This window comes from Neltuma alba, unplaced genomic scaffold, assembly GCF_004799145.2.
Source record: "Neltuma alba isolate B1F8T4 unplaced genomic scaffold, ASM479914v2 tig00010167_pilon, whole genome shotgun sequence".
In the NCBI taxonomy this organism is placed as follows: domain Eukaryota; kingdom Viridiplantae; phylum Streptophyta; class Magnoliopsida; order Fabales; family Fabaceae; genus Neltuma; species Neltuma alba.
In genome coordinates this window covers 31063-58056 of record NW_021635111.1, presented here as the reverse complement: position 1 = coordinate 58056, position 26994 = coordinate 31063, and the positions used below count along the sequence as shown (strand labels likewise).

The following is a 26994-nucleotide window of genomic DNA, read 5'->3' as shown; positions in this document are numbered from 1 at the left end:
ATTTTACTTATTTAAGCGATCATTTTGAGATTTTTAAATTTAAGTGTTATTTTTGTATCATTCTTCTTAGTTTGTACATCTTTGGGGTCTCTTTCCCTTGACAACATATTTCTTACGCGAGGGTGACCTTCGGGATTTTTTTTTTTTTGGGTGACCACGAATGTGAGAGTGACCTGGATGCGTACATTACAATATAATATAACAGTCTTGAGTGGCCAAGCGTTTCGTCGCTTGTCTAGTACGTTGGGCATAATTGAGATCTGGGTGGTTGGTGAGATCGTCGGCCGATGGCTTCGTCGATTAGGTCTAATCCCTTTCCCTTCATTGGTATAGGAGTTCGACCATCTACTTCTCCGTCTTTCTTATGCGGTAATCAAATGCAAAATGAGGTTCCCACTGTGGGTGCTGAAATAGTACTTGTGAGGGCGCCCCGACGGAGAAATCTGCGGAGAGTAGGCCTTCCAGGTTCACTCTCCCTCGTAAGTGCTCTCGAACGAAGCAACAGTGGCAGCAATAGCAGCGATGGGAAGAAGGGAGGCGTATCGAATTCCAACTACGTTGTGCCGCTGGACAAGTCGTCTCCTTTCTCGAACTCATCATGTATAACTCGTCCCCTTGCAGAGATTCTCCGCGACCTCAATAAAAGGATCCCCGATAATATTGCCAAAGTTCATGTCCATGGTGATTCCTCGGCTGCTACCCTGATCCCCTGGTAGTGTTATTGTGATATGATTTTGTATATGTTCAATTTATGTTTTTCGTTTTATTTTCCTCCCAGAAATATGTTTGATAGACAGCTAGAAAGTGGCCATCTTTTGAAACCCAAAAGTCTTTGCGTAGAAGATAGATAGTTAAAAAAAATGCTAGATAGATAGTGAATATATTTGCAAAAAGAAAAAGGAAAAATCAAATCGAGTGATATTGCTAGTGAAAAATTTGTTTACTCCTTATCTGACGCATCAGGTTAAAAACCTGGCTTTTTTTCACAACCGCTTGCATGTACTGACACACTTTTAACACTTGAATAACCATAAAGAATGAAAGCTCAACCTCTGATCTATGCTGATCTGGTAATATTTGGTTGGTAGGTATCATGCCAACAGGATGCTGAGCTTCTATGCCCCAGGTGCATGGGATATCCTTTCTTTTAATTCATGATTTACTTGTTCGTTATTAATTAGATGGTATGAGGGGGTCTAGGAAAATATGCTTCCTTGATCATGGCAAGTGGATATAATATACCAAAAGTTCTTTCATGATGTCAAAATATGAGTTTTGTTGGTCCCCCCCCCCCCCCAAAAATCTGTTGTTGAATGAAAAGGGTTCTATGGCCCGATGTTGCAGTTGAAATCAGCATTTTTATTTTTAGCAATGCCTCCACAGTCCACAGAAAATACTTTTTTGATCATATAACACATCCAGTGGAAATGCAGTAAGATCTGAACTTGGTGCTACAATTTATGCTTCTGGCAATCTGGACTGATAGTCCTTTTATAGCATAGTCTATTTGAATGAAAAGATGAGGATGTTTATTTGAAACAAGACATGCTTTCTATGTTTGGAAGGTCGTTAAGGTCCCTGGGGTTCAAACCTGCCGCGTCATGTTTTTAGAAGGCAGTCCATCTTAAATTGACAGCTGGTATTTTGCTTGATTGAACTTCTTAATTGAACATGAAGTTTTCTCATCCCTCACATATTTAAATTCTTTTGCAGGATGGTGTGGAGAAATACGTGATGTCATATTTTCTGACAATGGGAGTGTGACTGTGGTATACCGTGTTACTGTGAGAGGATCCGATGGAGAGGTAGGGCTTCTGCTCTTTTTAGTGTACTATTTAATTATTTTGAATTTTCACTTCGGGGAATGATACAATGCACAACTTTCAACTTTGCCCATGTGAACTTTATTTTCCTTCTCTAGATTAGTAGCAATCAACCCACTTTAAGCTTGATTTATGTGCTTTGTCTTTTGAGTACCAAAAACAGGATCATTCTAGGAAGGGATGGGACTCTAAACAAGGTAAAATCAGATGATTGAGTGTGAGTTGAGGAGCGTTAGATCCAATCATTTACTTCTACAATTGAAGTTATGCCTTAATAACCTGAGAAATTAATAATTGGCTAAGGTTGTGAAGGTGTCTCAAAACCCTTATAGTAGTGCATGTTTGAGAGTCTGTTTGAGGGCCCCCAAACAGACTTTTCCCTAACCCAACAAATTCCCCAAACAGACTGCTCCTAACACATTGATAGTCTCTTAACTTATAATGCGACAACTTGATACATATGTCAGATTGCAATACACAAAATGGTTAGAGGTCTGGTGTGAGTTGTCAGGGCAGAAGAAATAATCTTGAGTTAATTACTAGTTTTTAAGATTGATGATATCAGAATCATTTGATGGGATGTTTGACGTGTTTTTGGTGTTAACAAAGTTTTATAATATAGGAATTGCATTTTCTTTTTGGTTGATAGTCGTAGAAACGGCATTTCTTCATATGAGTGTTTTATATATTTTTTAATTTGATTGGATGGAAATAATCTTGAGTTAATTACTAGTTTTTAAGATTGATGATATCAGAATCATCTGATGGGATGGTTGACATGTTTTTGGCATTAACGAAATTTTATAATAGTAGGAATTGCATTTTCTTGTTGGTTGATAGTCGTAGAGAGAGCATTTCTTCTTTTGAGTGATTTATATGTTTTTTAATTTGATTGGATGGAAATTGCTTGAGTTTTTCTTTTTATTCAAGCTTTTTGCGTAGGCATAAATGTTGAAGGGATGGTTGACCTGTTTTCTGCATGGACAAAACAGAATATGATTTGCGTAAACAATTTTCATGATATTCAAGCTCTTTGCATAAATAATTTTCCTTATATTCAAGCTCTTGCGCAAAATCTTCCTCAATTTGGGTGGTCTATTTATTTTTGAAATTCATATTTATTAGGTTGCTTGATTGTTCCATAAAACTCCCTCAGTTTGTCTGAATTTTCTCTTGTACTTCTGCTTTGTTTCTTATTTTCCCCTGTTAATTCTGCATAATAAAGTCTTTGATTGAAAAAAAATCTGCATAATAAAGTCTAACATAAAGTAGGCTTTTATAAATATATTCAGCTGGTGATTAATAGTAAGATTCTTATGTTATTGGCCCGTTATGAGACCATATGCATAATAACAGTCTGCTATTAGCAGAGTTCTTTCTTGAATAGAATGTTAGCACTGAGTTTATGTTTCTTATCAAATGCAATGCTTTCATATTTCATGCTAAATGCTAATGTTACTATTACCCTATTTTCTTTCCTGGAATTATCAGTCTTCTCTTGAAGCAAGGTATGGCTTCCTTATCAAATGAGTAGCTAACTTTCATTTTTGCTTCAGTTCAACCAACGGATCAAAAATCAGAAGTGTCTTAAAGAATTTTTTTAGTTCACTATGCTGGATTATTCTTCTAAATCCTTGTTCTGATGATAGATCATATCAACTGTTTGGATTGTTTTATGAGCCCTGGATTGTGCATAATGTAACCTACAAGTCATGTTTCAATAATAATGTCAATAAACATCTGAACAAGTAATGGTCAATGATTGAAAACGGATCTGATTATAAAGAGGAAAGTCTGCCACAGCTTGCCTAATTAACCTGAGTTTCTAAGCATGACCATTGCAAAAATGCAAAGTAGACCCTCTTATAGTGTTTGACGTATAACTCTTCCATCAAAAATCATACATATGGGTTTTTGACAGGGAATGGGGATGTATATTTAGTAGGGCGCTGATTTTGGAATTATGGATAGGACAGGATTACGGTTTATCTTTTTGAGATTTGCTTGTTGGGCTTACTTTCTTCTTCTTCCTCTTCATCGTCCTCTTCTTCTTGAGGCTACATGTAGCCCCTCCCGGCATTTGTTTAATTATCATATATTGGGAACTTATTGTATGATAAATACTTGGATGCTGTTATGTAGGGGTTTGCTATAAGATTCTTCAAATAAACTTGTGGAAAAGCAGTTTTGAAAGAATCTGTGACGTATTGCTGAGCTATTGAAGAACATCATAGCATGTACATTTTGCCCCCTAAATGTACTGTTTGGAGTGGGCTCTACATCATATTTGATGTAGGAAAAAAAGTTAACTAAAATGACATTTAACTACCATGACACTAGCATTTAACTTGATATTTGTATGCTTAATCAAGCTACAATGCTATTTAACAAGTTAAACCAGCAATTATTGATGAGTGTTAATTGTCGTATCCCTACCAAATTTGTTGATTTGAGTTTTGAAAACAAGTTTGATCTTGGCTCAAGCATTTATAAAAGACTTGAATGAGCCTGGCCATGGCCATGAGGTATTGGTCACTGCCTTAGTTCATTTAACGCATAACCAGAAGTTGTGCATGATTTGAATCATTCCAAGGATGTTTTCATGTCTCCTGGTGGCACAGCTTTTGTTGTGCTGTTGAGGTTGAAGGATGGGTTAGGTTAATTTTTTCCTGTTGATCTCAAGTTAATCTGATTATGTTTGGATAACAGATTTTTTTATTGTAATTTGAAGTTTATATAACATTAAACAAATATTATAATATACTACCTCTGGTCTATAATATAATATAAGAGTTAGTTGGGGATTGGATTTAATTCTAAATAGAAGATCTTAATCCACTTTGTATCTCAAATTTATAAGTCATTTTCTAAAATATTCCTATTAATTACACATGACAAGGAATTTTTATTTAAGGATAGTTATGATTAAAAGGAGCATTTTAGGAAAATTAACTCAGTTGTTACGAATAACTAAACTAATTTTCTTAATTTATTCAAATTAAATAACCCTCTTATATTAAGGATTGAGGGTAGTATTTTGTTTAGGTTATTGTGCATCACTAGATATATACCTATAACAGATGGTATGTGGTTTGTTCAGCAGAAAATAGAGGGCAAAGTTGGATCCCCCCCCCCCCCCCCAAAACAAACAAAAAGCCTGTGAGAAAAATGTGATTGATATGCAGTTTAATTACCCGTGACCAGGCGCATCGTGAGTCGACAGGGACAGTATCCCCTAGTGATGGCCCTATTGGAGATCCAGTAGCTGCCGCTGAGGAAATAGCTTTCTGCAAAGCTTGTGCTCGATTTGGTCTTGGCTTGTATCTGTATCATGAAGATTAAATGCCCAGACAATTTAGCTTCGCAAGATTTGCTTCTGTTTGAGATGTTGAATTGTTAGGGTTTCTGTTAAAGTTATGTAAATGACTCAATATAAGAAGGCAAGGGTCCTGCGTCAAATACTTACAACTTGAATATGGTTACTGGGATGTAGAAGCCCCTTGTGTTCTGAGACCATATGTTTACATTGAACTGACATTCCTTGCTGCTTAAGCACATCTGTCCTCCTCATTACCCTCGAGTTTTAGGTGGCTTTCTTCTGATCTGGAAAGACAGTCGCCACTAGAGAACAAATGCAGCAAATGAAGTTTTTTCTGAGGCCGGGGTTGGTTAATAGTTTTAAAAAATGGGTTACAGTGCAAATCTATCTCTTAACCATTTGATGAAGCTTAATTTGTATCTTTAAATATTTTTTTGGTGCGATGTTCCTCCAAGGCACCAAAATCAATGCGATGTAAGCCCAGGTTTTATAGACTTGAACATTTGACCATTAACTTAATGGTGTTTATGTGGCATGCCATGTGGCATTCATGGTATATTTTGTCAGCTCACCAATTTCAAGTTGCTTCAACTTTTTTTGTTTCCCCTTGATTGAAACTCAATTTGAAAAATAGGCCTAATGTTATTCAAAAAATAAAATTAGAAAATCTTAAATGGATGATGCTAAACACATATTAATATGATAGTCAATACAGATTGGCTTGGCTGGAAGTCAAGTGTGATGATAAGGAATAAGACCTCAAGAGAAAATATTTTTTATAGCTCCAAGAATAAAACATCAAACAGATTATCAATATAAGATCTTAAGAAAACTTGTTTTTTATAACCTCAGCATAAAGGTATCATAATGATGATTAACCCCTTGATACCTAATATTCACATGAGAATATGTCCATGCATGCAAGCAATGCTTACCTGTAGAGAGAGAATTCTCAATTCTTAGTCATTCAAATCTAATTCCTTAACTAGAAAAATGTATCCTATATATAGGCGATCATAGAACACCCCTACAACTAAAAATGTATGGTTGATTGTTTTGCTTGGGGCCATTCATGACATATATAATAGGAAATTACTTTAACTTCGAGTATAAGTGTGCTATATACAAATAGGAAAATAAGACAAGATCTTCTATGGTAATCTTTGACCAAAGAGTCTTATTTATAGCAAATAAAAAGAAAAATATCTTAAAATGAAATTAAATTAAAATTAATGCATAAGGATGCTTTGTAGATGCCTCTTTAATGATATTAGATGTCGTTTATTGTCACATCCAATAATATGACAATTAGGAATAAGGATATTCCTAAATATTCAAAGGCTAAAAAGGATTAAAAAAAAAGAAGAATTACGTTGGAAAATAATTGGTATGATTTTCCAAGTCAATTATGAAAAGTTTGACTAATTTAAAAAAATTAGTCAAGAATAATTATGGAAATATATTCCTAAGCCTTAGAAAATTAAGAAAAAGTAAGGACAATGTTTTTTGAGAATTATATGAGGTTATATAATTGGTTTTATGACCAAAGTCCCCTTAGATAAGTTACAAAGGAATTTAAGGATGATTTAAGCTAGTTTAAATCCTTTTATTTGGAAAATTCCAAATATATATTTGGATGGAGAATAAAATTCTGAGAAAATTTCTATGATATCCCAAAGAATTATAAGAAATTATGGGATTAGAAAGAGAACCCCAAATATCGAAGATTTTTTCTAATTATTTGGACAAGTGGAAAAATCAATAATGAGAAGGAAAACGATTTTCCTTTTTATTTAATTAATAAAAAATTGAGTTTGAGCTAAAGAGGGCATTTCAGGAAGAGAAAAATGAGAAGAATAATTTATGGATCTGACAAAAAATAATTATAGAGGCCAGAGTACTGTAATTATAGAAAAGAAATTAAACCCGGAGTAAAAGTATACTGATAAAGTGTAAATTAGAGTCTTGTACTTTACTTGGCCCACAATTTGCCATTTGTCAAGCCCATAATGGATGGTAATTAAAGTTGCAAAGTGTTAAGTCTTGAATGGAGAGGATTTCGACTTTTGGAAATTAATTACCATTAGAATTTCTTAATCAAGAGAGAGGTTATAAGGAAGAATAGTGTAACATCCAGAATTTTGGGCCTAGAAGTATCAAAAGTAGCCTGAATTGGATAGGCTACTAGACCCTTTTTGAGCAGAAGTCCCAAAGATGAAAAAGGAAGTCAAAGCAGTTTTGGGGACTAAACTGCAAAGTAAAAGTTTTTTAGGGGTTTCAGTATAATCAAGGTCAAGGACTCCAGTAAAGTCTCGAAGGCCTAGAGAGAGAAAAGAGATTAGATATAGGCCAAAGGTTAAGTTAGAAGCCTCAAAGAGAGGATTATATGAAGTTAAGTCCAAGCAGGGACTAAACTGTAAATTCAAAAAGTTATGACCAGCAAGGGCAAAAATGGAAGTGTACAGAAAATTCTAAGAAAATCCCAGAAAATGGGAAATAATATTCTAAGACTCTTCTATGAAGAGAAAAGATGAAAATACCCCTGAGATAGCTTAAATGGAATTTATGAGGTTATGGCTAGTAAAAGGTACACTGTTTGAAGTAATTATTTAAAATAGCAAGAGACCTCAAAAATGTATGTAAAAATGAGAATTAATTGGTTGAAAGGTTATACTAATTTATAAAATTAGTCCCGCAACCAAAAGGCTAGTGGAATGGCTTTAATAAATTAAAGAGCAGATTATACCGATAAAAAGGTATTTTAGTAAATGATTTTTATACAAGGCTTAAAGGAAATGTTATGGCCTGAGAAAATTCATAGATACTCTTTAGAATGAAAGGGAATTTATGGAGTAGATAGAAGAATTTTTTGAACCCTGGAAGGCCATAAAGAAAGTTGGAGAAATGTGGGCCAAGTAAAATAGGAGGAAACTTAAGAGCTAAGTTTAGATCCGACGGTTATGATCTAATCTTCCTTCTCCTCCACCATTTTTGCGACATGTGGCCTCTTCTAGAAGCATGATGGAAGGATGATGTAATAAGGTGATGCAATGATGATGCAAAAGTCCACTTGAACTTCCAAAATTGCCCTTACTCCTTCTTCTAGCTACAAAGGGCATTTTGGTCCATTCAAGCCAACTTTTTGGCTATAAATAGGCACTCTTCTTCCCCTCAATTTGGCCAAGCTGATGAACACTAGGGGAAACTCTGCTGCCCTTGCATCTAGAGAGAGAAAGAGCTATTTCTAGTGAGAGAAAGTCCACCTAAGTTCAAGCTTCAAGATCAAGGTATGTGGTGGCTATAGCATCTGATTTGATACCTATTTCGAATTAGTTACTGTGCGTATCTGATTCTGAAATTTTTCATGCTTAAAGTACACTTTGTAAGCTTTAAATGCATGGGTAGAACACTTCATTTGGATATGTGTACGATTTATGGTGATTTTTCAAAGTTAGGGTTTGAAATCTGGAAACAGTGTTGAACTTTTGGAAGAGTTTTGAGTTCCGTACAATTCCGATACTGTTCGACGTAGAATTGTTTCCTGAAACTATTTTTCCTTTAAAGTTAACTTAAGGAGATTTCAGTGAGACTTAGAAGCACTCAATTTGGAGTTTTCTAGATTTAATTATGAATTTTCAAAGTTGAGCAAAAATTCTGGAGTTTCTGCGTGAACAGTACTCGCGAACCAAAATTTCCAGATTTGGTATTCTTGAATCTAAGGCCATCTAAAGTGGTTCTAATTGACAAGAAATGGATCTTAAGGATGGGAAATGATAAGATTTATATTAGAAAAGTTAGAAAGAAAACCCTAAGACTAAGAGAAAGGGTTGAGGTTCAAGAAAGCTAGTCTTGAACTTTATGTAATCTAATGGTCCTAATGGATTGTGTGATCATTATGGTTATGTTTAGGACCTTTGGAACATCCAAGAGGATGTTTAGTGATGTTGACCGAATGCCCACATGGTTGGAAAGTCAAGGGAGTCAAAAGAAAAGTAAGAGGAAAGTTTGAGGTGCAAGGTAGTAAACTTACCCTTTATGTGCTTGACATGGTATGCTCATGTGTTGGTTTGTATTTGTTGTTTGAATGATGTTGTGACATAATGATTGTTGTTGGAAATGCTGTTTTTAATATGTTCCCATGGCCATGCATTTTTATACCAAGCATAAAGCATGATGGCATGTCACTAGTTAACTTAAGTTTATGAAAAACTACATACGATACACTAGCATCCATCTTGTGCATGTATTTTTGGAAATTGTGCCCTAGGGGCCAATCATTGTGTTATGAACATTGTTGATTTATGAATTCTTAATTATATTATCATATTATTTGTATGTTTACTGTGATGACTATCCTTAGATAACTCATGATTTATCCTAAATGTCCCTGGTTGGTCATCTATGTGGGAGCAGAGATAAAATAAGACTAGTATGACTTTGAAGATATATAGAGATATAAATCAAAGTCATAGGCACACGTAAGAGTACAAAGTGTTAGACCGACTCGCAATGAGAGAGCTGCATGGGTTAAGTAATAAGCTTCTCTCATATACAAACCATGTCACTGTGCCCTTTGACCTGAGATCATCATGGATTCCTACATGAGAAATGCTCAGCTTTGACCTAGTTAAAAGTCACTTTTGACCGAGTGATCATAAAGACTATGTTCAAGCTTAGTGGTTTTTCATGCGGAGGAATGTGAATGGTTAAGATGGAATTTGTCCCTCACATTTGTAGAGAGATATTACAGGGCCCCTCGATGAGTGAGTCTGAGAAATATATGGTCATACTATAATGGAAAGGTAGTTTCGTTTCTATACTCAGACTACTCAAGGATCGAGAAAGTAACGGTTATAAATAAGAAGATGACGTTCTCCATGCCTCATCCATGACCAAAATGTCGTGTGACAAAAAGGACGTGATATGGTTGTATGAAAGGTTACATCGTTCAACGATCCTCATATGATTTGGGTAGTCATGATGTCTTGCTAGAGATCGCTTACGACTTGTGAGTCATTATAGTTAATGGCCCATTGCCAACTTCATATGGGCCTACAGGGTCGCACACAAAATAGCCCAACACGAGCTATGATGTCCAGATTCATTCAATCTAAGATATGTCCAGATTCAATGAATAATATGGGGTGGACGTATATATATATAAATTTGTATATATATATACATATTATATAAATATAAGAGATATTAATTGTTAGATTTAATTTATAAGGATAAATTAGATCTATATAAATTAATTCCGTCATATCTTTATTTTGAATTAAATAAATAGGTTAATTAAATCTGTGAGATGGATTTAATATAAACCATATTTATTTAATTGTTCTCTTATATGATTAGGCAATATTTGATATTGTGTTAATTTCGGAATTAATTTAGGATTAGTTTCGAAATTAAATATCATTCATAATACCTATAGCATCCTATATATTTGATATGAGGAGCTAGGGTTTTATGAGTGAGAGTGAAAACACTAGCAGATGAGAGACGGCCAAAACTAGAGAAAGGAGGACGGTTTCTTCGAAAATAAACCCTAGACAGACTAAAGGCGCTGGCACGTTGTTCGTGATAAGAGAGCTGTTCGTGTGGATACCGGTAGAGGAAGCCGACCGGAGTTATTGACTTCGAGCTATAAAAGAGGCGAGCAGAGGCATCCTGAATAGCGGAATCCCTGAGTCACCAAGAAACTGAACATCGAAGGTAATGCTTCTTACTACTTGACTTGAACACAATCGGTAGATCTGGGCAAGGGATTGAAAATTTTAAAGTTTATTCCAGTGCGCGTCTTTCAATTCCCTACATGTATGCGGTAATGTTTGCTACTGAGATTCCCTCGAATCTCACCCCTTTGTAACCAACCATTTAGGTCAATCAATGATGGGCACTAATGGCATGAGAAGCAAGGAGAAGAAGTGGAGAATTATTGATGCTAATGATCGATACTAATATTCAATGTATAATTCTCTTGTGTTATAATTATGTTGTGAATGCCATGTATTTAATTATAAAGCTTATGGCATGTAGAGGAATGTATGAGCATGAATGGGAAAAAGTAAGCCCATGTTAGGTATGCCAAAGAAATAAAAAGAATTAAAGTAAAGAGATGTTAAGGGATAAAACGTAGGTCATGTTGCAGTTAGTTTCAAGCTTCAGTTTGACCTACAATATGAATGAGTTAAGCTACGAAATTTGGTATACTTATAGTGCACATCCCAAGCTTTAAAATGAGTGGTGAATCACCTCATTTGGATGTGTATACGAAGAGATATGAATTTTCAAAGTTAAGGCGGAGAATCTGGAAAGTCCAGATTTTACCAAACGAATAGTAATCTTAATCCAATAAACTGTACATTTTCAGTGAGGGTGAGTTTAGTTGAATATTTTTCCCTTAAAGAGCATTGAAAGAGCTTTCTGTAGAATTTTGGAACACCTCCATACGATTTTTCTAGAATTAGTTATGATTTTTCAAACTTGGACCTGTAATCTGAAAACTGGACAGTGAACAGTAATTTTCCAAAAATTAATGTCCAAATTGAAAATTTTAAGTGTAAGACCATCCAACATGGTCTGGAATGGTTCTAAATGAATGCTAAGGTATTATATAAGTAAGCTGTGACAAATAGACAAATGACACATGACATAGCATTAAAAGATGGTGGTTGGGATATTTTTAGCATTTATGATGGTGGGTGAGATAATTGTTGAGCATTAAAAGAAGCTCATCCTCCCCCTTTCAAGACTATCATGTTCGGCCAAAGAGAGAAAGGAGAGAAAAAGAGAGAGCTTGAGGAGGAATCAAGAGAAAAGTAAGCAACATTGATCATCCAACTAAGATTCAAGGTTAGTTTTTGGTTCCAAATTGTCCTTTACCTTGTTTTATTGAGTTGTATGGTTGGAAAATTTTGTTTATCCTCTTCTTGGTTGCTAGCTGAAATGATCTTCATGTAGGGGAGGAAGTTTCGTTGTAAAACCTTGTTAGAACACCTTAAATCATGGTTGTTTCAAGTGGTTTAAATTGTTGTTTGGAAGTTTTTCATGGTTGGTTCTCTAGGGGTTTCATTCGGCCAAGATGAGAACTCTACCCTAGGATGAGATTTTCAAAGTTTTGATGCTTCCTTGGTGTTTAAAAAAGAAATTGGTGTAGGACAAACCTAAAGGATAAGTGTTGGGAGCATTAAAATTAAAGTTGTGATTTTTTGAAAATAAACCCTATTGTTTTGGTCAATCGTTGTTCTTGATGAAGAAATTTTCTTTTCTTAAATCCAAGTTCATATTTGGATTTTACATGAAAAATCATGTAGGAATGGGTCAAGAAAGAATTTTTAGGGTTTAAGGAAACAAAGCTTAAAAATTAAAGATCAAAGGTTAAAGTTTCAAAGGGCAAGGGTTTAATTGAGTTTTGTTATTGATTTTTGACATGGTTTGGTTGGTAAAGTTGCTGCCCCTTATAACACCTTAAGTTTATACCAATTAACTAGCCTTGTGGAAGCATTTGGAATCACTTTTGAAGACTACAAGTTATGAAAAATCACGTTTGAAACTTTATATGACCCTTAAGTATGAGAAAAGGCTTAAAAATTTGAGACTTTTTCATTTGCAGTTTAGGTCATGACTTAGTGCTTCCAGATCATGACTTGAAGTCACAGAGGCTATTTGTGCCTTCAGGTTGTGACCTCAAATCATAGAATGCTTTTGCGCACTACTCACATTTCACTAAAATCTTGGCCAATTTAAAAAACTCATAACTAATTCCATAAAAACCTTATTGAGGTGTTCTAAAATTATACGGAAAGTTCTTTGAAATCTCTTTAAGGAAAAAATATCCAAGTGGACTTATCCTTGCCTAATTCGTATAGTTTAATCAATAAAATTACTATTTATTTGGTAAAATCTGAAACTTCTAGATTCTGTACACATCCAATTGAGGCAATCTACCTCTCATTTTAAAGCTTGGGATGTGTACTATGAATCTACCAAATTTTGTGGCTTAACTCATTCATTTTATAGGTCAAACTGGAGCTACAAACTCACAACTTCATGACTTACGTTTTATCCCTTAACCTCTTTTTACTCTAATTCTTTCTATTTCTTTGGCATGCATAAATTGGGTTTACACTTTCCCATTTATTCTTATACATTTCTATTCATGCCATAAATATTATAATTAAATACATGGTATCATTGGCATCCATAACATAGTTTACAAAATAGGAGAATTATACATTCATCAACAAGTCTCATCCATTAACAAGAATAATTCTCTGCTTACTTCTCCTTGCTTCTCATACCATTATTGCCCATTGTTGATTGACCTAAATGGTTGGTTAGGGAGGGGTGAGATTTGGGAGAATCTCAGTAGCAAACATTACCACATACATGCATAAGATGGATGCTAGTGTATCGTATGCAGTTTTTCATAAACTTAAGTTAACTAATGACATGCCATCATGCTTTATACTTGGTATAAAAATGCATGGCCATGGGAACATATTAAAAATAACATTTCTAGCAACAATCATCATGTCACAACATCATTCAAACAACAAATACAAACCAACACATGAGCATACCATATCAAGCACATAAAGGGTAAGTTCACTACCTTGCACCTCTTGCTTTTCTTTTGATTCCCTTGACTTCCCAACCACAAGGGCTTTTGGCCAACATTATCAAACATCCTCTTGGATGTTTCAAGGTCCTAAACATAATCACATGGGTCATACAATCCATTAGGACCAAAAGATTATATAAAGTTCAAGACTAACCTTCTTGAACCTAACCCTTTTCTCTTAATTTTGGATTGATGTTCTAGTTTTGTCTATCATTTTGATAAAATTTGGGCAGCACTTCTCCTTAGAAAAATGACTTCCAACATCATCAAACTATCATAAAATCAACATATAACTACCATAAACCAACATAGAGAAGTTTGGAAGCCTTACCTTGGTTCCAAGTCACTTTACCTCTCTAGATTCTCTTCTTTCTCTCTCTAGTTTTGATTTTGCAAGAGTTTTCCCTCTTAAAATGGTCTTGCACGAAAATGAACTATGAATGGGGGGTATTTATAGGCTTGATACTTTCCATAACGCCACACATTCCCTTCTTGAATAAGAGCTCATCTTAGCCCTCTGTTCAACCACCCTTCCATGTGTACATATCTTAAGCAACATAGCTTAAGAAGATGACAAGTGTCTTGGTGAGTCATGATTTCAAGAAGCTTGTAGATGCTTTTGAGATTTCTAGTTCCCTCTAGGTTCTTTTATACTCTTCTTGGTTTCTCTAGATTCTTCTAACAACCTGAACAATTCCTTTGATGCCTATTCATCACCTTGGCATTAAAATAGGGAGGAAATGAATGGAAAATTCGTGCAAAAATATTTCCTTAATTATTTCTCCACCTATCAAGCCAATCTTGCACTGTATCGGATATTTTTCGGGTCCTAACTTATCCTGTACCATCGGGACAACTTCTTCTTAAAATTCTGGCCAATAAAAGGTACATATATGATGCCATCTTAGAGGAGCATAGATAAAAATAATTAGCTCTACTGACAGGCTGCTTAACCTTATCGAGTCACACAATAGAGATTTCACTATAATGGGTAGACAAAGGACTTTCTAAAATATTCTCGTACCGCGTTCTGATTTTTATGCTATTCATAAATATCTTCTGCTAACATAGCACGATGACTTGTAGGTGTCATGATTGCATTTGGTGACTCAGCATGATGACTCATAGGTGTCATGATTACACTTGGCGACTCAGCATGATGACTCGTAGGTATCATGATTATGCTTAGAGACTCAACATGCTGACTCAGCACCGCCATGATGACTCTTAGATCTTTTCTTTGGTTTTGTCTCCTATTTAGGGACAAAAATTATTTAATATTTAACTAAAGCATTTTATTCAATCCAGAACTCTAAAAAATTATCCAAAAATATCATAGATTTCTCATATTCTAGAGAAAATCTGTGAATTTTCTCAGGCTATAACTCAACCTGTAGCCCCACTTAAAAATCATTCTTTAAAATGCCCTTCTTCAACATAACTGGCTTTTAAGTATTCTTAAAGCCATTTTGCTAGTCTTCTGGGAATGAGAATAATTTTATAATTTTCTACAATCTCTTAGATTATACATCCCCATTTTACTATAATTTTTTGAGGTTTCCTTATGACTCAAACAATTAAATCTACCTCTACATCTCAAACTGAGCCATAATCTTATAAATTCTTTTTAAATTATCTCAGGTGTATTTTCATCATCTCTCTTCACAAAAGAGTCTTAGAATATTATTTCACATTTTTTGGGATTTTCTTAGAATTTTATATGTACTTTTCATTTTTACCCTTGATGGCCGTAACTTTATGAATTTATGGTTTTACTCTTGCTTCGGCTCAACCTCATAAAACCATCTCTTTGAGGCTTCTAACTTAACCTTTTGTCTGTATCTAGCCTCTTTTCTCTTTCTGGGCCTTCAAGACTTTACTGGAGCCTCTAACTTTGATTACATTTAGCCCCTTAAAACTTTCACTTTGCAGTTTAGTCCCTTAAACTGTTTTAACTTCCTTTCTTATCTTTAGAACCTCTGCTAAAAAAGAGTTTGGTAGCCTATCCAATTCAAGCTATTTCTGATACTTATAGGCCCAAAAATAAAGATGTTACACCCCTTTTATAGTTTGTGGTGTTAGGGTTTGTTAATTATGGAGAAAAGGAAGAAGGTCAAAGAATCAAAGAGCATTGGATTAAGGTAGTAAGATTTAATTAACCTTAATGTTGAGTATTGCATTGATTTCTATGCAGTTTCATGTGGTATTATGTGGTTGAGCTAGATGATGATGATGATGATGATGATGATGATTGTATAGCTATACTCCTTGCTTTATGTGCCTTGGCTATTGCATGTTAGAGTGCTACATGTATGAGGTGAAGTAGTTCCCTATTAATAGCAAAAGGTTGGAATGCTTGTAATTGATGCATGTTGATATTTTGTTTGATTAATCTTGTTACTGGGATTTTATTGAAATCTCATCCCCTATATGTAACCTAACATTTTAGGGATTGAATTATCAAAAGGGAGGCTACAATCCAAGGATAAATATGGTGATGAACTATGAGGAAACATTTATATTTGGTTATATATAAGTATATATGGTTGGTGCTGTAATCCCTAAGCAGGATGCCAAGTTAGGGCCATGTTTTATTTAAGTTCCCAAATGAATTTCTTTGCAAAATTTGGTATGCTTAAAGTAAACATCAAGAGCTTCAAATCAATAGGCAGCACATTAAAAATGCCAACTATACAATTTTTAATGATTTTTCAAAGTTAAGGTTCAGAATATGAAAAAAGGGTTTTTGCCAAATGGACAGAGGTGACTTTTACAAAAACTTGATACTTTTTCCAATGGAATTAGTTCACAAGATTATTTTTTCTTGAAATCTAATTCAAAGAGCTTTTTATAGAATTTTGAACCACTCCATTTTTATTTTTTTAGATTAAGTTATGAATTTTTAAAGTTGGGCCAGAAAACTGGATTTTTGCCTGATGAACAGTAAAAATATGAAAATCAGTGTTTTTAGGATAAAATTGAGCCCAAGACCATCTAATGTGGTCTAAAATGGTTTTACTTGAACCCTAAGATGATGCCATAGTAAGATGTGACAGAATTGACATGAAGCCTAAGAGAATGGTATTGGTTCTTGGAACAGTTTTGGAAAATTATCAGCTAGGTGACCAACTGAGAGAAGGTGACTTTACTTAGTCCTATGGTCAAAAGTCTCCCAGAGATCTTAAGAGTATGGTACCTCTTTGGGAAGATGAAGACCAAGGATGAGTTGAAGATATAGAAACCTCCCTCGGTTATAAACTGATACTAAGAGAGTACCCATAACTTCCTTCCAGATAACCTTATCATTGATTAGGTTGGGTTCAATTTCCTTCTGATTAATAAAGGAAAGCTAAAGTTAGAAGAATTAGAGCCATAAGACTTGAAAAAAGAGATATTTAGGCTAGCTCCAGATACAGGAAGAACTCTTTGTGATACAGAGACAAAATGAGTATTGATAGGAAGATCCTTAAGATAAGGTGAGAGATAAGAATTTAAGCTGAAAAGACCCGATGAAAGATAGATCATGAAGAGTTTAAGACAATAAAGTACTGGGGTTTAAACCTATCAGAATCAGTGTCTCAGATTCTTGTCAGCAGTGTTCAGTTAAGCGTGTTCAGGTAAGAGTAGCCCAAAGGAGGTGACCTTGGGAAGTAATGTAAGAGGGTGGTAAAGCCATACATGTTAGCCATTTTGGCGAGAATACACTAAGTCCAGCGAGAAATAGAAGATAAAGTTAAGAAAATTGTTAGACTACTTAGTGTCCTAAGCAGTATTGTTTTAGACCGAGACCCTAAATTTACCCAAAGTTTTAGAAGGTCCTTGCAAAAAGAAATGGACACTACTCTCGAATTCAGTATAGCTTACCATCCACATACAGATTGGAAGATAGAGAGAACAATGCGGATGTTAGAAGATATGCTACACACATATGTGCTTGATTTTGATGGTAACTAGGATACGTATTTACCGTAAGCCGAATTTGCTTAAGATAACCGTTTCCCTTCAAGTATCTAAATGGAGCCATATGAAGCACTTTATAGGAGGAACTGTAAATCTCCCATGCGTTGAGATAGAGCTTAGTGAAAGAAGAATGTAAGGTCCTGTTATAGTGGATCAAATGTCCTAACAGATTAAAGCTATTTAGTAAAGACTCTTAACGGTTTAAAGTAGGTAAAAGAACTATGCAAATACTAGAAGGAGACCGTTAGAGTTTGAGATTGGTGATCGAAGTGTTGCCAACAACGCAAGTTGATTGATCCCTAAAGATTAAGAATTTAAGTCTGAAGTATGTTGGACCATTTTGAATTTTGTCCAAAGTAGGACTAATAGTTTACAAGTTGGCCCTTTCCCCGAATTTGAGTCAAATTCATGATGTCTTCTATATCTCCTAATGAAAGAAGTACCATTTAGACTCGACACCTGTCATAAGCTATGATGACATTATGCTCCAAGACAACCTGTCTTTTGAGGTCAACCTAGAGTGAATAATTGATCAGAAAGTTGAATAGCTGGGAACAAGCAGTTTCTATTGGTCGAGGTTGTTTAGAAAGGTCTTGCACCGGATGAAGCTACGTGGGAGATGGAGACTGAGATAAAGGAAAAGTATCCTGAACTTTTCCAATAAGATACGCCTTAAATTTTAAGGACAAAATTTATTTAGGGGGAAGAAATGTCACATCTAGTAATATGGCAATTAGGAATAAGGATATTCCTAAATATTCAAGGGCAAAAAAGGATAAGGAGAAATAGAAGAATTACAGTGGAAAATAGTTAGTATGATTTTTCAGGTCAATTATGAAAAGTTTGACTAATTAAGGAAAATTGGTCAAGAATAATTATGGAAATATATTTCCAACGTGTTCTCTAAGATTGATTTAGGATTTGGCTACCACCAACTCAAGATTAAACCTGATGATGTCCCTAAGATTGCATTTAGAAATTGCTACGGGCACTATAAGTTCTTAGTGATGCCATTTGGATTGACGAATGCACCTGTGATATTTATGGACTACATGAATAGGATATTTCGCTCTTACGTAGATCAATTCATGGTAGTGTTCATTGATGACATCCTAGTGTACTCCAAGTCTCCTGAAGAGCATGAGATGTACTTGAGAATTATCCTAAATACCCTAAAAGAGAAGCAGCTAGTGGCCAAACTTAGTAAGTGTGAGTTTTGGCTAGAGGAAGTTTGATTTCTCGGCCATGTGATTTCCCGAGAGGGAGTGGCTGTCGACCCCAGTAAGATTGAGGTAGTACTCAGCTGGGAGAGACCCAAGACGATGACCGAGATCAGAAGTTTCCTCAGACTAGGGGGTATTACAGAAGATTCATCCAGGACATTTCTCATATTGCTCTTCCGCTGACCAAGTTAACCAGGAAGAACCAACTGTTCTTGTAGGACGAGAAGAGTGAGGGTAGTTTTTAGGAGCCGAAGAGGAAGCTCACCTCTACTCCTGTACTTGTACTCCTTGATCCTTCCCAACCCTACGTGGTTTATACAGACGCTCGCAAGCAGGGATTGGGATGTGTGCTTATGCTGCAAGGGCGGGTAGTAGCATATGCCTCGCACCAGTTGAAATCTCATGAGGAGAATTACCCGACCCATGACCTAGAATTGACAGCAATAGTTTATGCATTGAAGATATGGAGACATTATCTGTATGGAGCAACAATAGAATTGTTTTGCGACCACAAGAGCCTCAAGTACCTCCATGATAAAAAAGAATTGAATATGAGACAACGAAGATGGATGGACTTGCTTAAAGATTATGATTTCCAGATTAAGTACCATCCAGGCAAAGAGAACGTAGTTACGGATGCTTTGAGCAGAAGGTGGTAGAGGATTTCAGAGATTGGGGTCCTCTATATCAGATGCAGTTAGTAAAAGGAAACAAAGGTAGAACCCAGTTTATAGCTCTACTCGAGAATCAAATCAGAGAAGCACAGTCACAGGATCGGTAATTAATTTCATTTGGATTTAGTTAATTATGAAAGAGAAAGTAAGATTAAAGGGGGTAATGACACTTGGAATTTCATTTATGATTGTGGTTGGGATATTTTGGCTCATTAAACAAGTACTCCTCCCTCTAATTTTAGATGTGAAGTTCAAGAAAGTGAGAGGAAGAGAGAAAAGAGAGAGTTTGGAGGTGAAACAAGAGAAAAGCTACCAACATTGATCATTCAACCAAGGATTGAAGGTTAGTTCTTGGTTCGAAATGGATCCTTGCCTTGTTTTCTTTCTTTATATGGTTGAAAATTCTGTTTCTTCTCTTTATTGGGTGCTGGCTGAACTGGTTATCTTGTGGGGAAAGAAGTTTTGTTGATCACACTTGCTAGAACACTTCAAAGTATGATAGTTCTTAGTGGTTGCCAGTGGTTGTAGGTTGTTTTGGAAGTGTTTTCCTTGTTGTTTCCCTTGAGGTTCATTTCGGAGAAGGTAGTAAATGGACCCTAGGATGATTTTTTCAATGTTTTAATGCTTCCATTGTGCTCAAAATGGAAAATGGTGTAGGATAAACCTAAAGAACAAGTGTTGGAAGCATTAAAAATCAAAGTTGTAATTTTTGGTTAAAGAACCCCTTTGGTTCGATCAAGAGAAAACTAAAAGGAAGAATTTTATTTTCTTAAATATAAGCACATATTTGTAATCTAAATGAAAAATCATGTAGGAATAAATCAAGAAGCAATTTTAGGGTGATGGAAAACAAAGTTCAAAAATGAAAGAACAAAGGTGGAAGTTTTAAGGAGCAAGAGTTATGTTTAAGTTGTGTTCTTGCTTTTACTTGGTTTGGTTAATGATTCTTGCTACCCTCTTTGGTGGATTGCCATGCTAGGGTTTGACATTTGTGAAGGAAAATCAGAGAAACAAAGAAAGTTCAAGCTTTTGGAGCAAGGTAGCAAGCTGAACCTAACTACTAACATTAACTTGGCATTATTGATTATTGCATGATTAATTGCTATTATGTGGATGAACTTTCTTGATCGTGATATGGCTGCTCTTTACACTTTCTTGCTTTGGCCTTTGCATGATTGAGTTTGTTAAATGATAAGCATGCTAGTTCACTAATAGTAGTTAATGTAGTTATGCGTAATGATGATGCTTGTTGATGATATAATTGGTTAATTTGCTATTGGGATTTCCATAAAATCTCTTCCCCCAAATGCAATATTACATTTTAGGGCCTGAAACATCCAAGGGAAAGCTGTAGATTGAAGGTTGAGTTATGGTATCATACCATAAAAATTCGTGGACTTTTTGGGTTATGTAAATATTAAGCTGGGCAATGCTGTAAACTTACTGACACCGCCATCTTTAAGCAACATTTTGATTAAGTTCCAAAATGCTTTTAATCACGAAATTTGGCATGATTGTAGATCATGTTCTCAGCTTCATTTTGATACTGACACGTTAAAAATGGCCAACTACACCATTTTTAATGATTTTTCAAAGTTAAGGTTTAGAATCTGGAAAAAGGGTTTTTGCATAATGGATAGTGGTAATTTTCAGAAAAACCTGATGCTTTTTCCAATGGATTTGGTTCACAAGATTATTTTTCCTTGAAAGAAAATTCAAAGAGCTTTTTATTGAATTTTGAACCACTCCATTTTGATTTTTTTAGATTAAGTTATGAACTTTTGAAGTTAGACCAGAAAACTAGATTTTTGCCCGATGAACAGTGAAAATCCAAAAATCAGCATTTTTGAGATAAAATTGAGCCTAAGACCATCCAATGTGGTCTGAAATGGTTTTAATTGAACCCTAAGATGATGTGATAGTAAGGTGTAACATTTTTGGCATTAGAGTGGATGTTTTGGCATAGGATAGAATGCTCTGCTTAAGTTATTCATTAGATTTTGGGGTTAGTTAAGAAGAAATTGACACGTCTTTACAAGAATCAGGATGGAAACCACCATGGATTGGGATACTAGATCTGAGCTGTCGATCAATAATTGGGATCTTAACATAATTGATCTCACCGAAGAAGAGGAATTGCTGGAATAGACTATAGGAGATTCTAGCCCATGCCATTCATTAGTAAGCTCTAATGACTACACTGAGTGCTATCCTGAGCTGCTAGGGATCACCACAGAACAGTTACTATACCATCCTGGACCCAGTGACCAGATAAATCCTGTAACTAGCCTATACCAGAAACCACTAGACCTAGGCTTTTACATTTAGTCCATCAGACAGCCTGTTACCCTTGTTGTGCATCCATGCAACATTCCTGGACCTAGTACCGGACCAGTTATACCCCCCCACCTCCTATAACACCTGCAGCACCTATAATACCAGTCGTACTTGCCCTAGCTCTACCTAGTCATAAGATCCACAGTGTGGATCAGCTGAGTGACAGACTGAGGTTCCTGGGGCGTCACATCAGGAGGAATTTGGATGAAGACCTGAGAGTACACCTAGTTTACCTCCAGGGCATGAGAGAGCTGTACCAAGCCCATAGATCGGGTAACCCTTACCTGGAACCTTTTGATTGGCTAAGTGAGATGGTAGAGGTCCTACCTAACACCCCTTTCTGGACCCATGAGATTATCCGCCTGAACTATATACTCGGAGATGATTTGGAGGACTGGATTCGAAGCCTTGAGGGCTTTATTGTTGTTCATTTTCTGTAGATGACTAGGACCCTACTATCACTAACGTAGGATGTATTTTGGTGCAACTAACCATAGTAGGTTAGGCTGGCAATGCTTGGCATATGTATGTTTTGAACTGTATTGTTGATGACTGATGCTTAAATGTTGAATGATGTATGCCTCTTTTGGTAAATTAAATCCAAGCATGATATTTATTTCTTGTTCCTTTGTTATGCTATCCGATTAGTTAAACACGATGGTTAGAACTTGACAAAACCCTTCGCTAGAGAGACCCCCAGTTCAGGACGCAAGGGTGCCTCCTGATCTATTACAATTAATTTTGGATTGTCTCGAGCAATAGCAAAAGACCATCAAAGAGATGAGGGCAGCATAAGCTAGCCAGCAACAAGAAAGGGATGCAGTGATAGCCGTAGCGGTAGCAGCGGCAATGGCTAACCTTAGCAGGAGGTAGCCAGAGGAAGAAGTCTCCACAGTATAAGTATGAGAACAATTGCCTAGACCGGCAATGCCAGCAGTAAACCTCGACAGCATCCAGTAGTAGATGACTCGCTTTCGTAAACACAACCCGCCGTCATTTGATGGAACGTTTAATGTTCAAGCAGCGGAAGACTGGATTAACCACCTAGAGAAGATCTTCAAAGTATTAGACTGCATATCAGAGCGAAAAGCCCAGATGACAATATATAAGCTAGAGAAAGATGCTGATTGATGGTAGAAGAATACTGAGATTCTTCTGGATGCTCGGAACACGAGGGTGACTTGGGAAGTTTTCTTGGAGCAATTCTATGAGAAGTATTTTCTGAGTTCCGTTCGAGACGAGAGGGAAGCAGAATTTCTAACCCTGAAGTAGAGAGATGACGAGCCATTTGACGAGTACTTGGCTAAGCTTATCCGTCTCTCTAATTACTCAAGTTAACTCCACTACCAAGATGACGAGAGGTAGACAATGGAGAAGATGGTTTGAGGACTGAGGCAGTCCTTGAGGGAGATGATTGCTCCCAGATAATTTGAACAGTTCAACAAGGCAGTTGATGCCTACCGAATCATAAAAAGCAGCTTAAACCATTTTCTGATGGTCAAGACTACTCCAAGAGTAGAGAGGGGAGGTTGGGGAGGTCAGGGTGGCACCTTATCTAATGCGAGTAAGAAGAGGAAGCAACCATGGAACAACTGTAAGAATAAGAAAGGTAGTAAGCCATCGAAGGGCAAGGAGTGTACAAAGTGTGGGAAGAATCACGATGACAGACCGTGCATGGCTAGACAGAACATTTGCTACACATGCGACAAACCTGGACATTTCTCAAAAGAATATCCGTAGAACATTGAAAAGACATGACCATGCACCTGAGTGTTTGCCCTCACAGGGGAAGAAGCTTGGAAATCTCCAGAAATGATTCAAGGTACGATCATAATTAATAACTCCCCAGTGATTGCAATGTTTGATTTGGGTGCTAGTCATTCTTTTATCTCGTATGCTTGTGTTAAAAGACTTGGCTTGATTATGAATACATTGCCATATGATATACATGTGTCTACACCAACACAGAATAGGGTAATTACATCTAATGTGTGCTTAAACTGCATAGTTTGTTATGAGCACTGTTGTACTGTTATAGACTTAATATGTGTGCCCTTCCATGAAATTGATGTGGTGATTGAACTAAATTGGTTGTCATCCCACAATATCCTAATAGACTATAAGAACAAAACCCTAATCTTACCCTCAAGAAATTTAGAGTTAAATCCAGAGGTTAGATTGAATTTCTTAACATAAGCCCAAGCGGGCAAATGCCTATGGAAAGGTTGTCAAGGATCCCTCGTTTTCTTCTCAGTGTAAGTAGAGGTTGAAGAGGAGATAGAAGAAATCCCAGTTGTTAAAGAGTTTCTGAAAGTGTTTCTGATAGAGGTCACAGGACTACCTCGAGACAGAGAAGTAGAATTCACGATTGACATCATACCTGGAGCAAGAATAATTTCTAAGGCCCCTTATAGAATGGCTCCAAAAAAAATGGCAAAACTTAAGAAGCAGATAGAGGAGTTACTTGAGAAAGGTTTTATTAGACCAAGCCTATCGCCATGGGATGCTCCAGTGTTATTTGTTAAGAAAAAGAACAGTAGTCTAAGATTGTGCATAGAGTACAAGATGGTGAATGAGATTAGAAGTTTTCTCAGACTAGCAAGGTATTATAGAAGATTCATCCTGGACTTTTCTCAGATTGCTCTTTCGCTGACCAAGGTAACCAGGAAGAACCAGCTAATCTTATGGGACGAGAAGAGTGAGGCTATAGTTTTCAGGAGCTGAAGAGGAAGCTCACCTCTACTCCTGTACTTGTACTCCCTTATCCTTCACAACCCTGTGGTTTATAGAGACGCCAGCAAGCAGGGACTGGGATGTGTGCTTATGCAGCAAGGGCGGGTAGTAGCATATGCCTCATGCCAGTTGAAATCTCATGAGGAGAATTACCTGACCCACGATCTGGAATTGGTAGTGATAGATTATGCGTTGAAGATAGGGAGACATTATCTGTATGGAGCAACAATACAATTGTTTTGAGACCACAAGAGCCTCAACTTCCTCTATGATAAAAAAGAATTGAATATGAGACAACGGAGATGGATGGACTTGCTTAAAGATTATGATTTCCAGATTAAGTACCATCCAAGCAAAGCGAACGTAGTTGCAGATGCCTTGAGCAGAAAGGCGGTACAGGTAGCATCACTAATGATTAAGGAGCAAAAGCTGGTAGAGGATTTTAGAGATTAGAGTTCTCTATATCAGATGCAGTTAGTAAAAGGAAAAGGAGGTAGAACCCAGTTTACAGCTTTGCTCTAGAATCAAATCAGAGAAGCATAGTCACAGGATTGGCTAGCAGAAATTTTCAAAGGGAAGTTGTCTAGAGGCGAGACTAAGAACTTTAAAATTTCTGAGGAGGGGATATTGAAGTTTAAAGGAAGAACCTATGTTCTCCAAGTAGCCAACCTCAGAGAAAAGATACTGGCTGAAGCCCATAAGAGTAAGTATACTCTTCATCCAAGAAAGACAAAGATGTATCATGATGTTAGAGAACTTTTCTGGTGGCCTAGAATGAAGAAGGATATTACAGAATATGTGGCAAAGTATCTCACTTGCTAGAAAGTAAAGATAGAACATCAGAAGCTTGCAGGAGAGTTGCAACCCCTAGATATCCTGAGTGGAAATGGGATAGTATATCTATGGATTTCATAGTGGGGTTACCAATAACAGCGGCTAAACATGATACGATATGGGTTATAGTAGATTGTCTGACTAAGTTTGTGCACTTTCTCACGATAAATGTTAAAGATTCTCCAAAAAAGTTAGCGGGGCTTTACATCAAGGAGGTTGTTAGGCTGTACAGTTTTCCAAGCAGTATTGTTTTAGACCGAGACCCAAGATTTACTTCTATGTTTTGGAGGTCCCTACAGAAAGAAATGGATACTACTCTCAGATTCAGCACAGCCTACCATCCCCAGACAGATAGGCAGATGGAACGAACAATTTAGACATTGGAGGATATGTTACGTGCTTGCGTATTAGATTTCGACAGTAATTAGGATACATATTTACAATTAGCTGAATTCTCCTATAATAACAGTTTCCATTTAAGTATTCAAATGGCACCATACGAGGCACTCTAAGGGAGGAAATACAGATCTCCCTTATGCTGGACAGAACTTAGTGAAAGAAGCATCCTTGGTCCAGATATAGTGGATCAGACTTCCTGATAGATTAAAGCTATTCAACAACTTTTAACGGCTTAGAGTAGACAAAAAAGCTATGTAGATACGAGAAGGAGACCGTTAGAGTTCAAAGTTGTCACACCTTACTATTATATTGACTTAGATTCCTTTCAAAATTATTTTAGACCACATTGGATGGTCTTGGGCTCACTTTTTACCATAAAAACGCTAAATTTCGGATTTTTACTGTTCATCAGGTAAAAATCTATTTTTTCTAGCCCAACTTCAAAAATTCATAACTTATTCTTCAAAAATCTAATTGGGGTGGTTCAAAATTCTACTTAAAGCTCTTTAAGTTCTCTTTCAAGGAAAAATAATCTCATTGTCCAATTCCTTATGAGAAAGCGTCAGGTTTTTGAGAAAAGCAACACTGTCCACTTGCCAAAAACCCTTCCCAGATTCTAACCATTAACTTTGAAAACTCATTATAAATCGTATATTGGGCTATTTTTAACGTATTAGGTATCAAAATGAATCTCAAGACGTAATCTTTAACCATGCCAAATTTTACGGTCAGAAACGTTCAGGAACTTAATCAAAAAGTTACGTGAAGGGGGCTGTGTCTGGAAATTTCAGTACTGTCCAGCACCTTAATTATACAACCAAAATGTCACGAAATTTTATGGTATAAATTGCCGTAATTTAGCCTTCCACTTGCTGCTTTCCCTTGGATGATTCAACAAGCATCATTATTATGCATGGAAATCCCAATAGCAAATTAACCAACTATAGCATCAACAAGCATCATTATTATGCATGATCACATTAGCTACTATTGATGAACTAACATGCTTATCACTTGGCAAACTCAATCATGCAAAGGCCAAAGCAAGATACTATAAAGAGCA

The 26994-nt window shown here is 36.1% G+C and overlaps 1 protein-coding gene across 3 annotated transcripts; it reads left to right on the top strand.

The window, feature by feature from the left end:
* Positions 1 to 217: 217 nt before the first annotated feature.
* Positions 218 to 5708, top strand: LOC114754597 (DNA repair RAD52-like protein 2, chloroplastic). 3 transcript variants are annotated; one of them, XM_028943391.1, is made up of 4 exons: positions 218 to 712; positions 1089 to 1126; positions 1714 to 1805; positions 5009 to 5078. In XM_028943391.1, exons 1-4 carry the CDS (start codon positions 288 to 290, stop codon positions 5021 to 5023), a joined length of 570 nt encoding a protein of 189 aa, XP_028799224.1. In that variant the 5' UTR covers positions 218 to 287; the 3' UTR covers positions 5024 to 5078. The 3 variants fall into 3 exon arrangements, with proteins under 3 accessions (XP_028799224.1, XP_028799223.1, XP_028799222.1); XM_028943390.1 differs by lacking the exon at positions 5009 to 5078 and adding an exon at positions 3800 to 4258; XM_028943389.1 differs by having other exon boundaries at positions 219 to 712; positions 5028 to 5708.
* Positions 5709 to 26994: the final 21286 nt, after the last annotated feature.

What these genes read in the sequence shown, in the direction of transcription:
- LOC114754597 (XM_028943389.1), top strand. Translation starts at nt 288, where the DNA reads ATGGCTTCGTCGATTAGGTCTAATCCCTTTCCCTTCATTGGTATAGGA. An exon ending in GCTGCTACCCTGATCCCCTG is followed by an intron (nt 713 to 1,088) that starts GTAGTGTTATTG and finishes TTTGGTTGGTAG; the next exon opens with GTATCATGCCAACAGGATGC. An exon ending in TGAGAGGATCCGATGGAGAG is followed by an intron (nt 1,806 to 5,027) that starts GTAGGGCTTCTG and finishes ACCCGTGACCAG; the next exon opens with GCGCATCGTGAGTCGACAGG.